We start from the raw sequence: 12,582 nt of genomic DNA, 5'->3' as shown, positions 1-12,582 counted from the left end.
TGCCCTTGCCCTCACCAGCCTGGTGGGGTTTGCACATTGCTGCAATTCATCTCACCTACTGTCCAAATCTCCTTTTATCATCCCAGCCCAGGAACACTGGTGTCCTTCTTGGCGTAGGGCTTAACATGAGCCTTGCATGCACCTAGATCCATATCCAGCCTTGTCAGGTTCTGCAGGCAATTCTAGTCCATGTCAAGAAGGCTGGCAAGAAGGCTGGTGGTGCAGGTGTCCCAGTCCATCGGCCCTTAGTGTGTGCAGAGGGTAGCTACAAGTGGGGCCACTGTGATATGAAGGAGGATTGTTTGAACTCAGGAGGTTGAGGCTGCAGCAAGCTGTGATCACACCACTGCACTCCAGCCTGGGTGACAGAGCAAGACCCTGTCTCAAAACACAGGCCAAGCACAGTGACTCACGTCTATAATCCCAGCACTTTGGGAGGCCAAAGTGGGTGGATCACCTGAGGTCAGGAGCTTGAGACCAGCCTGGCCAACATGGCAAAACCCTGTCTCTACTAAAGATTAAAAATTAGCTGGGCGTGGTGGTGGGCACCTGTAATCCCAGCTATTTGGGAGGCTGAGGCAGGAGAATCACTTGAACCAGGGAGGCGAAGGCTTCAGTGAGCCGAGATCATGCCACTGCACTCCAGCCTGGGCAACAGAACAAGACACTGTCTCAATAAAACAACAACCAAAAGGAAAAGAAAACAAGGTACTTTTCTAATATATAATTGGGAAAAACGGGAAACTGTAAAGGAAAAGACTGACAGATTTGACTGCATCAAAATTAAAAATTTTTCAACAGGGCAAAAAAAAATAACATAAAGTTTAAAGGTCTGTTGACAATGGGAGGAAAATGCGCCTAGTGCTCTCTGTATCAGTGCCCCAACTCTGGGTTTGTGTGGCATCGATCTAGACAGCACTATACGCAGTGCTCCTGGAGTTGTGCCGTGCTGTGGCCCTGACCTGAAGCTTGCCACCACTTGAGACCTATGCATGGATTGTGGATCCCTCCAGCCTCAAGTTGTCACTGTGCGGACTGCTGACTGGGTGCCTCTTGGGGACTGGGCTGTAAAGATACAGCCGCTGCCTGCTGGAACTTCCAGTACCAGAGCTGCCCCTGGGACAGGGTGGTTTGAGGTAGACATCTCTGTTGGTCATTGTAGATACACCATTTGACTTTTTTTTTTTTTTTTTTTTGAGACGGAGTCTCGCTCTGTAGCCCAGGCTAGAGTGCAGTGGCCGGATCTCAGCTCACTGCAAGCTCCGCCTCCCGGGTTCACGCCATTCTCCGGCCTCAGCCTCCCGAGTAGCTGGGACTACAGGCGCCCGCCACCTCACCCGGCTAGTTTTTTGTATTTCTTAGTAGAGACGGGGTTTCACTGTGTTAGCCAGGATGGTCACGATCTCCTGACCTCGTGATCCACCCGTCTCGGCCTCCCAAAGTGCTGGGATTACAGGCTTGAGCCACCGCGCCCGGCCTTTTTTTTTTTTTTTTTTTTTTTTTTTTTTAAATCTACCTTCTTGATTCCAGAACTTTTGTAGCCCTCCTCTTAATCCATTTCTGATTTGGAGGGGATTTTTTTTTTCTTTCAGTTGCAGAGCTATTTTGCTGCATGTGAGGATGAGACCCCTGCCATCCGGAACCATGACAAGGTCCTGCAGCGTCTGTGTGAGCACCTGGACCACGCCCTGCTGTACGGGTAAGGTGGAGGAAGTTTCCAAAGACCACGGAGCACAACCCAGGCCATGAGTAGCCTCCACAGAGAAACCCTTAGCTTGTCTGCCTTTTCTTCCTTCTCTTCCCTTGGGAGAAAGGGATTTGTCCCATTCAAGTGGGCCACAGTCTCTCTGTAGTTACCCCAGTAAATCATCTCTGGGCAGACATAAAGGATGGGGGGAGGATTCGCCACAAATGACATGAAGGTGTGCTGGGTGCCTGGGAGACCTGTGGGGATCCATCACTTCCTGCCTTGCGCTCACTGCTGGACCCCTGACTGCAGCTTCCCAGGGTGGCCCCATGCAGGTCACAGCAGCTCCTGTCCTGTTTCCTCAGACTGCAAGACCTCTCCTCTGGCTACTGGGTGCTTGTGGTGCATTTCACTCGGAGAGAGGCCATCAAGCAGATCGAGGTGCTGCAGCACGTGGCCACCAACCTGGGGCGCAGTGAGTAGTCACAAGGAGATTCTGGGGAAGGGACCAGCTCCACCTTCTCTGTGGGTAGCTTGGGGCTCTGTCCCAGGTTTAGCCTCAGGGTCAGCCCTGGGAGGCACATTACCTGGTGGTGTCCAGTAGCAGTGGGGTGTTAAAATGCCAGCACCAGGCCAGGCATGGTGGCTTACACCTGTAATTCCAGCATTTTGGGAGGCTGAGGAGGGAGGATGGCTTGAGGCCAGGAGTTTGGACCAGCCTGGGCAATACAATGAGACCCCATCTCTACAAAAATTTAAAAATTAGGTGGATGTCTTGGTACACACCTGTAGTCCCAGCTACTCAGGGGCTGAGATGGGAGGATGACTTGAGCCCAGCAGTTTGAGGCTGCAGTGAGGCATGACCACAGCGTTGCACTCCAGCCTGGAAGAAAGAGTGAGACCCTATCTCTAAAGATTTAGGAAAATGGCTGGGCACAGTGGCTCATGCCTGTAATCCCAACACTTTGGAAGGGTAAGGCAGAAGGATCCCTGGAGCCCAGGAATTTAAGGCTGTAGTGAGCTATGATCACACCACTGTACTCCAGCCTGGGTGACAGAGTCTCTGTCTCAAAAAATAAAATAATAGTAATAAATAAAAAATAAATGTATAAAATGCCAGCCCCCTTCATGAGGCCTCTTTGCTCCCCGCATATGACGGTTTTTGGCGCAGCAGTGATGGGAAGGAGGACGAGTTGCCAGCGAGAGCTGGACTGCTATGGAATCCCAGCCTGAGCACGTGCTGTGGAGTCTGGTTTCTCTCCCTGAGCCGGGATGACTGTTACCTACAGGATCGGTGCAGGATCCTGGTGTTTCTTGACCTATCTGAAGTGTGCAGTCTGCCCTCTTTATCAGAATTTCCTGGCCAGCTACATGCTAAGGTCTGACTAGGAAAATAAAGCACTCAGGGTTACGGTACCCCACCAAGCGCGAAGGCTGCTGAAGTGCCTGGTCCCCTGACCTGCTCTTTCTTTCCTTTCTGCCCTTGCTTGGCAAATCAAAGCCAGCACTCTGACAGGCCTTCCTGCCGGTTACTCCTGCCTTTGTTTGCAGGCCGTGCCTGGCTGTACCTGGCCCTCAACGAGAACTCCTTGGAGAGCTACCTGCGGTTGTTCCAGGAGAACCTGGGTCTGCTGCATAAGTACTACGTCAAGTGAGTGTCTGGGATAGTCTGTCTCCCCTAGCCTCAGAGCTCCCCTTCAGCCACCTCCCAAAGGCTCTTGTCATGCAGACAGCACAGTGTGCCACATCAGTGATGCCAGAGAGCCATTAGAACCTTGCCGGTAGCTGGGTGGCCTTCACTGAGAGCACCAGTGTCCCATCTGGGCTCCTGGGTCCAGTTTGGGTCTCTGCTACTCTCTGGTCCTCCTCCCAGACTTCAGAGCTGACCAGTGCCCAAGCTTTGGCTCAGGCTTTGCTGGGGTTGCTGCAGGAACAGAGTGTGTACAGCAGCTGCTGAGAGCCTCACAAGCCTTGTGCTTATCCATCTCTGAAGACACTGGCAGGACAGTGCAGTGTGGCTGCTAACCCAGCAGGAGATCGCTGAGAGGGTGGTGGGCGATAGCTATATCAAGATGGGTGCCTTCCAAGGTGGGGGACATCACGTGTCAAATGTCAACACAGCTGGCATGTTGGTAAGCTCACGCCAGGCTGGTCAACAGACCCAGAGGCACCATCGTGGCTTCTCGTGTCTTGCAGGAATGCCCTGGTCTGCAGCCACGATCACCTGACGCTCTTCCTGACCTTGGTGTCCGGGCTGGAGTTCATTCGTTTCGAGCTGGACCTGGTGAGACACCAGGGCCCGCGCTGCTTGTGGGAAGCAGAGGAGGGGCCAGGGGAGGGGCAGGGTGGGTGGTGGTTTCATTTCTCAGGTCTTGGTGGGGGAGCTTGTTGAGTATGACTGGGCTTGAGCAAAGCTTGTTTTTTCGGGTGAGGGAAAGGTTTCAGGGTCCGTTGAATTGAGTGAGAAGAGAAGTGATTCTCTTGCCTTACTGATGGCAAGAATTCCTGGTTCAGGTTACTTCCTCCTATCTCCCTATCCAACTTGGAGAAAAGCCACATTGCCTGGAGTATCTTTTTTTTTTTTTTTTTTTTTTGAGACAGAGTCTCGCTCTGTCGCCCAGGCTGGAGTGCAGTGGCCGGATCTCAGCTCACTGCAAGCTCCGCCTCATAGGTTCACGCCATTTTCCTACCTCAGCCTCCCGAGTAGACTAGCTGGGATTACAGGCGCCCGCCAGCACGCCCGGCTAATTTTTTTGTATTTTTAGTAGAGACGGGGTTTCACCGTGTTAGCCAGGATGGACACGATCTCCTGACCTCATGATTCACCCGCCTCAGCCTCCCAAAGTGCTGGGATTACAGGCGTGAGCCACCGCGCCCGGTGTCTGGAGTATCTTAACCCAGAAGGACTGGCCTTCATGTTTAGGACATGAGAGTTAGGACAAGGCAAATTCAGCCTGGGGCTTCTGGGGTTCTGAAAGGTGTCATCAGCTCCATGACGAGCCTTCAGCCACCCTCTTCAAGTTCTCAAGCTTCTCTCCCCATCACATCCTGTACAAATGTGATGCTGGCCCACATGGAGCCAAAGAGGCTCCCAGGCACCTCTTGGAATGGGCTCAGAATGGAATGCAGCTGCCCCGTCCTAATGAAATGACCTTCCTTGGGCCACGTGCGGTGGCTCACACCTGTTATCCCAGCACTTGGGGAGGCTGAGGTGGGCGGATCACCTGAGGTCAGGAATTCGAGACCAGCCTGGCCAACATGGCGGAACCCTGTCTCTACTAAAAAAATTTTAAAAATACAAAAATTAGCAGGGTGTGGTGGTGGGTGCCTATAATCCCAGCTACTTGGGAGGCTGAGGCAGGAGAATCGCTTGAACCCCGGAGGTGGAGGCTGCAGTGAGCCGAGATCACATCACTGCACTCCAGCCCGGGCAACAGTGAGACTGTCTCAAAAAAAAAAAAAAAGAGAGAGAGAGAGAGAGACAACGGGGGCATCAAAGGGTGTAGCTGAGTTCTGACAGCTGTGTCTTCCATCAGCCTAAAGTCCACAGCTTTAAAAGCCAACAATATTCACACTGCTCTTCTTAGCAGCTTTTCTTTGAATTTACTACTTTCAGCCCTTGATTTCCCAAAGAATAACTAGCATAGAGGGTGTGACAGAGGCACATCTGCATCTCCCAGGCCTGGATTCTGCTGTCCGCGGAAGGCCGTTACACGGAGTCTCCCACCAAACGGGCCTCCTCTACTCTCTCCTCAGGATGCCCCTTACCTAGACCTGGCCCCCTACATGCCCGACTACTACAAACCTCAGTATCTGCTGGACTTCGAAGACCGCCTTCCCAGCTCGGTCCACGGCTCAGACAGTCTGTCCCTCAACTCCTTCAACTCCGTCACCTCCACCAACCTGGAGTGGGATGACAGTGCGATTGCCCCATCTAGTGAGGGTGAGTGGCCCCAGGGCAGAACGGCCAAGCCCCTGCTGTGAAACAGACTTGAGCTGCTTAAGCCTGGCTGAGTGACGTCTTTCTTGGCTAGTTTTGGTCTGGTGGCTGAAATTTGCAATTAAACAGGGCTGGCCATTTCCCAGATCTTCATCTCCTCAGAGTCCCTGTGGTGGCTAAAAAGCGGATTCTGGGCACAAAAAGCCAAAATTTTATTTATATATATATATATATATATATATATATATATATATATATATATATATATATATTTTAAGGTTAGACCCTTTTCCAGAAGGTTCTAGTCACATGCCTGGGGCAGTTTTCTAAGCAAGGAAGGTTTAGCAGTGGGACGTGGAAACCCTTGTCACAGGGTTGACTGTTGCCTGCTCTGGGGAGCTTGTCTGAACCCACATTCCAGTTAGAAAGAGGTTAAGCAACCCCTAGAAGAAGAGAGAACCAGGCAGGTCTGAAGCGCAGGGAAACCTTGCCACTGTGTCCTGCGTGTCCGTCCAATTTCTCCGAGTTCCTTCTGCGATCGCTGATGTGTGGGATGGTCGCACCCTTTGCATCAGAGACCGAGGAAGCAGCTGCAGGTCATTTTGTTGTCTTGACCCAATGACTTACTGGAACAGCCTGGTTTCTCTCAAACCTTAGGCCCTGGTGTTCATGAATAAAACTGGCCGTTTTCCCCCACTCTATCCCCTGTGGGAGACCAGAGCCCTTCATTGACTTCACCCTACCACCTCACCTCCAGGGAAGGGGATCCCAGCCCCAGTTCAGCCCTGGGGCACCCTAGAATTGCCTTAGCATTGAGACCTTGACCTTCCTCTTTCTTTATTTCTGCTGTACCATGGGTTATATGTCCCAGGAAGGGAGGTAGGTCCCTTTCACACTTGCTGTTAGCAAGACCTGCATTGCTGACTGTGCAAGCTGAAGACGGCAGTTCAGTCTCCTTAGGTTGGGCCCATGGGCCGCCTTAGAGGAGTCGAAGGGGCGGGCCTTGCTGGAAGAGCCAGGGCAAGGATGGATCCATGGATGGAGGTGTCCCCTCAGCAATTTGGAGATTGTGTAACCGCAGCTGCCAGGGCAGTGTCTCCGTGCCCTGCTAGGGTACGGAGGGAAGGAATGCAATGGGTAGAAAACAAAGCTAGGCACAGGCAGCAAGGCTTCTCTCTGCCAGAACCAGCTTCTGGGTATGGAAAGGGGTGGCCCTGAAAGGTCTTTCCGGCTGGTTGGAGGCTCCTGGACCAGTGCCCGAGCTGAGAGACAGCCAGGGCCCTAGTCAGTTTCCCCAAGGTTGTTGGATACAATGTAGAAAGTTGAAGTTTTCCTCTCCTATTTCCTCCCCATGTCTCCCATCCCATCTCCCCTCCCCTCCCTCCAGTCGTCCTTCCACTGCCTGTGTTTCTAATCTTCAGTTTTGTCCCTCGTTTTTGTAGATTATGATTTTGGAGATGTGTTTCCAGCAGTGCCGTCTGTACCCAGCACAGACTGGGAAGGTGGGCCAGAGTCCGCTGTTACCCTCTTTTCCTGTTTTGCAATGTTTCCATGCCAAGCTTGCTGCATGTATCAAATCAGCTCCTTATTATTTATAATAATGTCCATAATCATAATAAAGCCAAGTTTGGTGTTCTAATAGATGGAATTCTGCAGTGGGAAAACTGGACCTCTAGCCATAGGCAAATCCCTTCTCCCAGTGCAGGGCTCCTGCCTTTGCGCAGTGGCCTTTCAGAGTCACTAAGTGGCTGCATTTCGGGGGATACAGGATCACCCTTCCTGATTGCAGTGCCAGCTGATGCTCTCGGGCTGTGTAGGGCCTGACCCAGTGAACAGAGACTTGTTCTGGAAAACCATGCCTTTAAACATGCGGGTTGTAAGCTCCTTTGGGTCAGATGAGCATCGAGGAGAAAGAGCTTGATTCTTTCAGTCTGTTCCTAATGGCTTCCTCGTGGATGTTTTGGAGTGGTTGAGGTCCAAGTAAGGGAACTGCCCAGGTACAGCTGAAACTTCTTACAGACAGAATCTCTTTGAAGCTTTAAAGCAGATTAAAAGGAAATCTGCCAGCCTTCCCACCCTGTCTGCTGGGCAGTAGCAGTGCCTGGGCATTTTTCTGCCTGAAATTCCACTTCTGGGCTTCCATAAATTCACAAAGCTATTTCCAGGTTGCCACGATTACTCAAAGCAAAGGCTACGTTGCCAATAAGGTGAATGTTCCCCCCTTAAATCTGAGGCCATAGCAGATCCCTGTTATTTTATTTTATTTTACTTTTTGAGACAGAGTCTTGCCTTGTTGCTCAGGCTGGAGTGCAGTGGTGCGATCTTGGCTCACTGCAACCTCCACCTCCCGGGTTCAAGCGATTCTTCTGCCTCAGCCTCCCAACTAGCTGGGATTACAGGTGTGTGCCACCATGTCTGGCTAATTTTTGTATTTTTAGTGGAAACGGGGCTTTCCCATGTTGGCCAGGCTGGTCTTGAACTCCTGACCTCAGGTGATCCACTTGCCTCGGCCTCTCGAAGTGCTGGGATTACAAGTGTGAGCCACTGCACCTGGTCCAAATCTCTGTTATTAAAGAGCCTCCTCGGAGCTTGCAGTGAGCTGAGATCCGGCCACTGCACTCCAGCCCGGGCGACAGAGCGAGACTCCGTCTCAAAAAAAAAAAAAAAAAAAAGAGCCTCCTACCCTCTGGGCCACTTCCAGCCTGGAACAGGGGAGGTGAGGGAACCTGGCCTCTGAACAGGGGAGGTGAGAACTGCCGCAACCTGAGGATGAGGGGCAGGTGGCTCTCCCCACATTATTAGAGATATGATCACTGAGTGATGGGGGACAGGTGATCCCTTCCCAAATAATGTGAGTATGAAATACCTTAACTCCGGGGGAAATAAGATGTGGCATTGGGAAAAATAAACTATTGTGTCCGGAATTGATGAGTGCTAACAGCCCTCACTCTCAGCGCCTCCTCAGCCTCCGGCCTCAGCGTCTACTCTGGCAGCGCTGAGAGTGAGGGCTGCTAGCACACTATGACACTTGGCCAAGAGTAGTGTTGAGGGGTCCCCTGTTTGAGCTAAATTAGCTTGGATTCCAGAATTCCATCATAACGTCATGTACTCTCTCAGCCTCTCTTCTTGCAGCACACATGCTGGATATTGTTTTTTTCCCCTCTGATTCTAACAACTAACCCCCCTCCTGACACGCCTGTTGCAGTCACTTGACAAGCAGGGCCTGACCTTCCTCTGCAGCCTTTCAGAGCTCCCTGCGGCCTGAGAACTAACAGCCCAGTTGCACTGCTTGCCTCAGGGCAGGGTGAGATTTCCTGAGTTCCTGGAGCAGGATTCCTGAGCTCACTCTGGCAGCCCACCTGGGGAGGCTCTGTCTTCTCCTTGGACCTGGAGGAAGGCAGGACTTGGGGCAGCTCCAAACTCTGAGCCTGGGGTGGCCTTCCCCTGGTCTCTGGCTTATGTACAGAACTGGTGGGCATCCAGGTCTTGACACCCACCACATCTCATGATCTGCCCACTCACCTGTCAGGGCTCCTCTTGGGTGCAACCGCATGTGCTGAGGAGAATCACAGGGGCTGGAGCAAGAACACATGGGCTTGGCAGGAGCCTGCTTTGGGACCAAGAGGCACGGTTTTCTGTATCTTAGAACTCAGGCTCTGGGATCCTAGGAAATCTGGAAAAAGTCCTCAATGTTGCTGCTGCTTTCTAGCAGAGCTGCTCATTGCCTTTAGCCTCCTCTTTTGTCCTTATATTAAAAGACAGCAGACTTAAAAAAAAAAAAAAAAAAAAAAAAAAGGGCGGTGGGGAGGCCAGGCTCACACCTGTAATCCCAGCACTTTGGGAGGCTGAGGCTGGAGGATCACCTGAGCCCAGGAGTTTGAGACCAGCCTGGGCAACACAGGGGGACCCCGTCTCTACTAAAACTACAAAAATTAGCCAGGCATGGTGGTGCTCGCCTATAGTCCCAGCTACTCTGTAGGCTGAGGCAGGGCAGGAGGATCGCTTGAACCCAGGAGGTCAAGGCTACAGTGAGCTGTGATTGTGCCACTGCGCTCCAGTCTGAGCGACAGAGTGAGACCCTGTCTCAAAAAAAAAAGGACGGTGTGCTGCATCAGTAGACAGCTGCCCTGAGGCTTCCAAGAGGCACTAAGTTGACAGCTGGTTGAGCCCCCAGTGGGGCTGTGGGGCGCATATTTGCCTCTTTTCTTCCGGGCAGATAGCAGCCAGCAAGATGAGTATTGACTGGCAAATGGAGCATGACCAGCCGTGGCCCTTGCCATTGACCCTCACCCACGTGGTTTCACCAGCTGGGCCTCAGCTCTCTGCTTGGGTGGCTACCATCTGCCACTGGCTAAATGGCCTGTGTGCTTCACCTGCCCATGCTCCCTCTCCTACCCTGTTGCAGTAACCAGGAGCAGATGGCTGGGTGGGGCAGGATGTCTAAGCCAGCTCCCCTCTCGGGGGCCGTGTCAGGGTATGACTCAGAAAGGACCAGTCAGTGAGCTGACGCTTGAATGAAATGGGGTTCTTGGCCGGGCGCGGTGGCTCACGCCTGTAATCCCAGCACTTTGGGAAGCTGAGGCGGGCGGATCACGAGGTCAGGAGATCGAGACCATCCTGGCCAACATGGTGAAACCCCGGCTCTACTAAAAATACAAAAATTAGCTGGGCGTGGTGGTGCATGCCTGTAATCCTAGCTACTTAGGAGGCTAAGGCAGGAGAATCACTTGAACCGGGGAGTCGGAGGTTGCAGTGAACAGGGATCGTGCCACTGCACTCCAGCCTGGCGACAGAGAGAGACTCCGTCTCAAAAAAAAAAAAAAAAAGAAAAGAAATGGAGTTTCAGCACCACTGCACCACCCTTGCAGGGGCACCTGATCCTGCCCCTGAGGAGTGTGTAGGTTGGGGCTGCTGGGGAGAAGCAGCCTGGGGGGCAGCCTCTTAGACCCCTGTCTTTGCCCCTTCGCACCTCGTTCTCATTGCCCTGCTCTGTCATCTTGTCTCTACTCTGCACTCTGGGCGTTTCCCTCTGCCCCATGGTTCCCACCCCTTGGGCTCTCATCCTGTCCTCCCAGCCTTTGCCCCCACTCTGCACCCCTCACTTTCTCTGCTGTCTTCCTCCATTCTTCTCACTTTGTGTCCTTTGACCTCTGCAAGGGACCCTTCAGAGGACTTTGGGTGCCTCTCAGCCCTACAAGTGGGGTATGGGGCTAACGGGGCTGCTGGATACCCCTGTAGCGGCCTGGCAGGAAGGCTCTGAGGGTAACCTAAAAGCATGCAGCCTGGTTCCTCTCTGGGGCTCCCAGCCACCCATGGAGGCCTCAAAGTCACTATCCCTATGGGACTTAGCCTGGAGCTTGAGCCTGGAGGCTGCTTCCCCGCGGTGCCCTTAACACAAACTCAGCCAAATTGTCGTGAGCTCTGGAGGGCCCCCAGGGGTGGTGGAGATGGTGTCCCTCCAAGTTGCTCCTAAAGTACAAATCCCATGTTTTGTTAGGTTGTGCCCTTAACACAAACTCAGCCAAATTGTCGTGAGCTCTGGAGGACCCCCAGGGGTGGTGGAGATGGTGTCCCTCCAAGTTGCTCCTAAAGTACAAATCCCATGTCTTGTTAGGTTGGGGCTTCTACTCGAAATAGGGCCACCCCAGTCAGGTTTCCCTGGGAAGAACTGGCCAGTCTGCCTCCCTCCTGGGCTAACGCATGCTCTGGGGGTTGGGGACCCCAGGGGGTGCCTGATAGGGTGTCTCCTGCTTCCTTGTCCTCCCAGATGGAGACCTCACAGACACGGTCAGCGGCCCCCGCTCCACAGCCTCTGACCTGACCAACAGCAAGGCCTCCACCAGGAGCCCCACCCAGCGCCAGAACCCCTTCAACGAGGAGCCGGCAGAGACCGTGTCCTCCTCTGACACCACCCCCGTGCACACCACCTCTCAGGAGAAGGAGGAGGCCCAGGCCCTGGACCTGCCAGATGCCTGCACGGAGCTCGAGGTCATCAGGTCAGCGGGGAGGGGCCCAGAGTGGAGCTGGGGTCCTGGGGTCCAACCTGTCCACTCCCAGCATCAGCTGTTCGTCCAGGGCAGACTGGGACACCCCCCGAGGGCAGTTGCACACCTTCCTGGAAACCCTTCCCACCTCTAGGAGGTTCTTTGAGCAAGAGGAAGTGGAGGCCTGTCCTAGTCATCTCGGCTGCTGGAATAAAGCACTGCAGACGGGCGGCTTCCACAGCAGACATCCTCACAGCTCTGGAGCCTGCAGTCCGCGGTCAGGGTGCCAGCGTGGCCAGGCTCTGATGAGGGATTCACAGATTTCCCTCTTCTCGCTGTGTCGTGGTGGGGAACAGAGAAAGCTCTCTAGGGTCCCTTTTATGAGGGCACTGATCCCATTCCTGAGGATCCCACCCTCAGGACCTCATCACCTCCCAGCGGCCCCACCTCCTGATACCATCACATCAGGAGTTAGGATTTCAACATAGCAATTTGGAGGGGACACACACATTCACCCCACTGTAGGGCTCAAGCCCTTGGAAGCCGGTGGCACAGGCAGCGACTGCGGCTGGCGTCTGGGGCCATGTCCAGGCTGCCGGGGCATTTGCTGGGTCTGCCTAAGATCAGAAAGCACCTTCAGGCTGGACTCTTCCTAAGGGAGTTCTTTTTTTTTTTTTTTTTTTTTTTTTTGAGACAGAGTCTGGCTCTGTTGCCCAGGCTGGAGTGCAGTGGCCGGATCTCAGCTCACTGCAAGCTCCGCCTCCCAGGTTTACGCCATTCTCCTGCCTCAGCCTCCCGAGTAGCTGGGACTACAGGCGCCTGCCACCTCACCCGGCTAATTTTTTGTATTTTTGGTAGAGACGGGGTTTCACCGTGTTAGCCAGGATGGTCTCGATCTCCTGACCTAGTGATCCGCCCGTCTCGGCCTCCCAAAGTGCTGGGATTACAGGCTTGAGCCACCGCGCCCGGCC

General features: G+C 53.4%; 1 protein-coding gene across 3 annotated transcripts in view; it reads left to right on the top strand.

Annotated features, from left to right (window-relative positions):
• The window catches only part of LOC105473252 (pleckstrin homology and RUN domain containing M2), a 51,546-nt gene that overhangs the window by 30,379 nt on the left and 8,585 nt on the right, over window positions 1-12,582 (top strand). For 2 of the 3 annotated variants that reach the window (XR_011625884.1, XM_071100184.1), the window contains exons 2-8: window positions 1,593-1,699; window positions 2,053-2,162; window positions 3,239-3,338; window positions 3,884-3,971; window positions 5,444-5,630; window positions 7,070-7,129; window positions 11,395-11,623. Coding sequence is in view for 2 of the 3 variants with exons in the window: in XM_071100184.1 (XP_070956285.1) it covers window positions 1,593-1,699; window positions 2,053-2,162; window positions 3,239-3,338; window positions 3,884-3,971; window positions 5,444-5,630; window positions 7,070-7,129; window positions 11,395-11,623 (881 nt within the window). In the remaining variant the exon portion in view is untranslated. The remainder of the gene's footprint in view (window positions 1-1,592; window positions 1,700-2,052; window positions 2,163-3,238; window positions 3,339-3,883; window positions 3,972-5,443; window positions 5,631-7,069; window positions 7,130-11,394; window positions 11,624-12,582) is intronic. The other variant, XM_071100186.1, reaches the window with a different exon arrangement.

This window comes from Macaca nemestrina, chromosome 1 (genome assembly GCF_043159975.1).
Source record: "Macaca nemestrina isolate mMacNem1 chromosome 1, mMacNem.hap1, whole genome shotgun sequence".
Taxonomy (NCBI): domain Eukaryota; kingdom Metazoa; phylum Chordata; class Mammalia; order Primates; family Cercopithecidae; genus Macaca; species Macaca nemestrina.
This window is presented reverse-complemented; position numbering and strand designations above follow the sequence as displayed.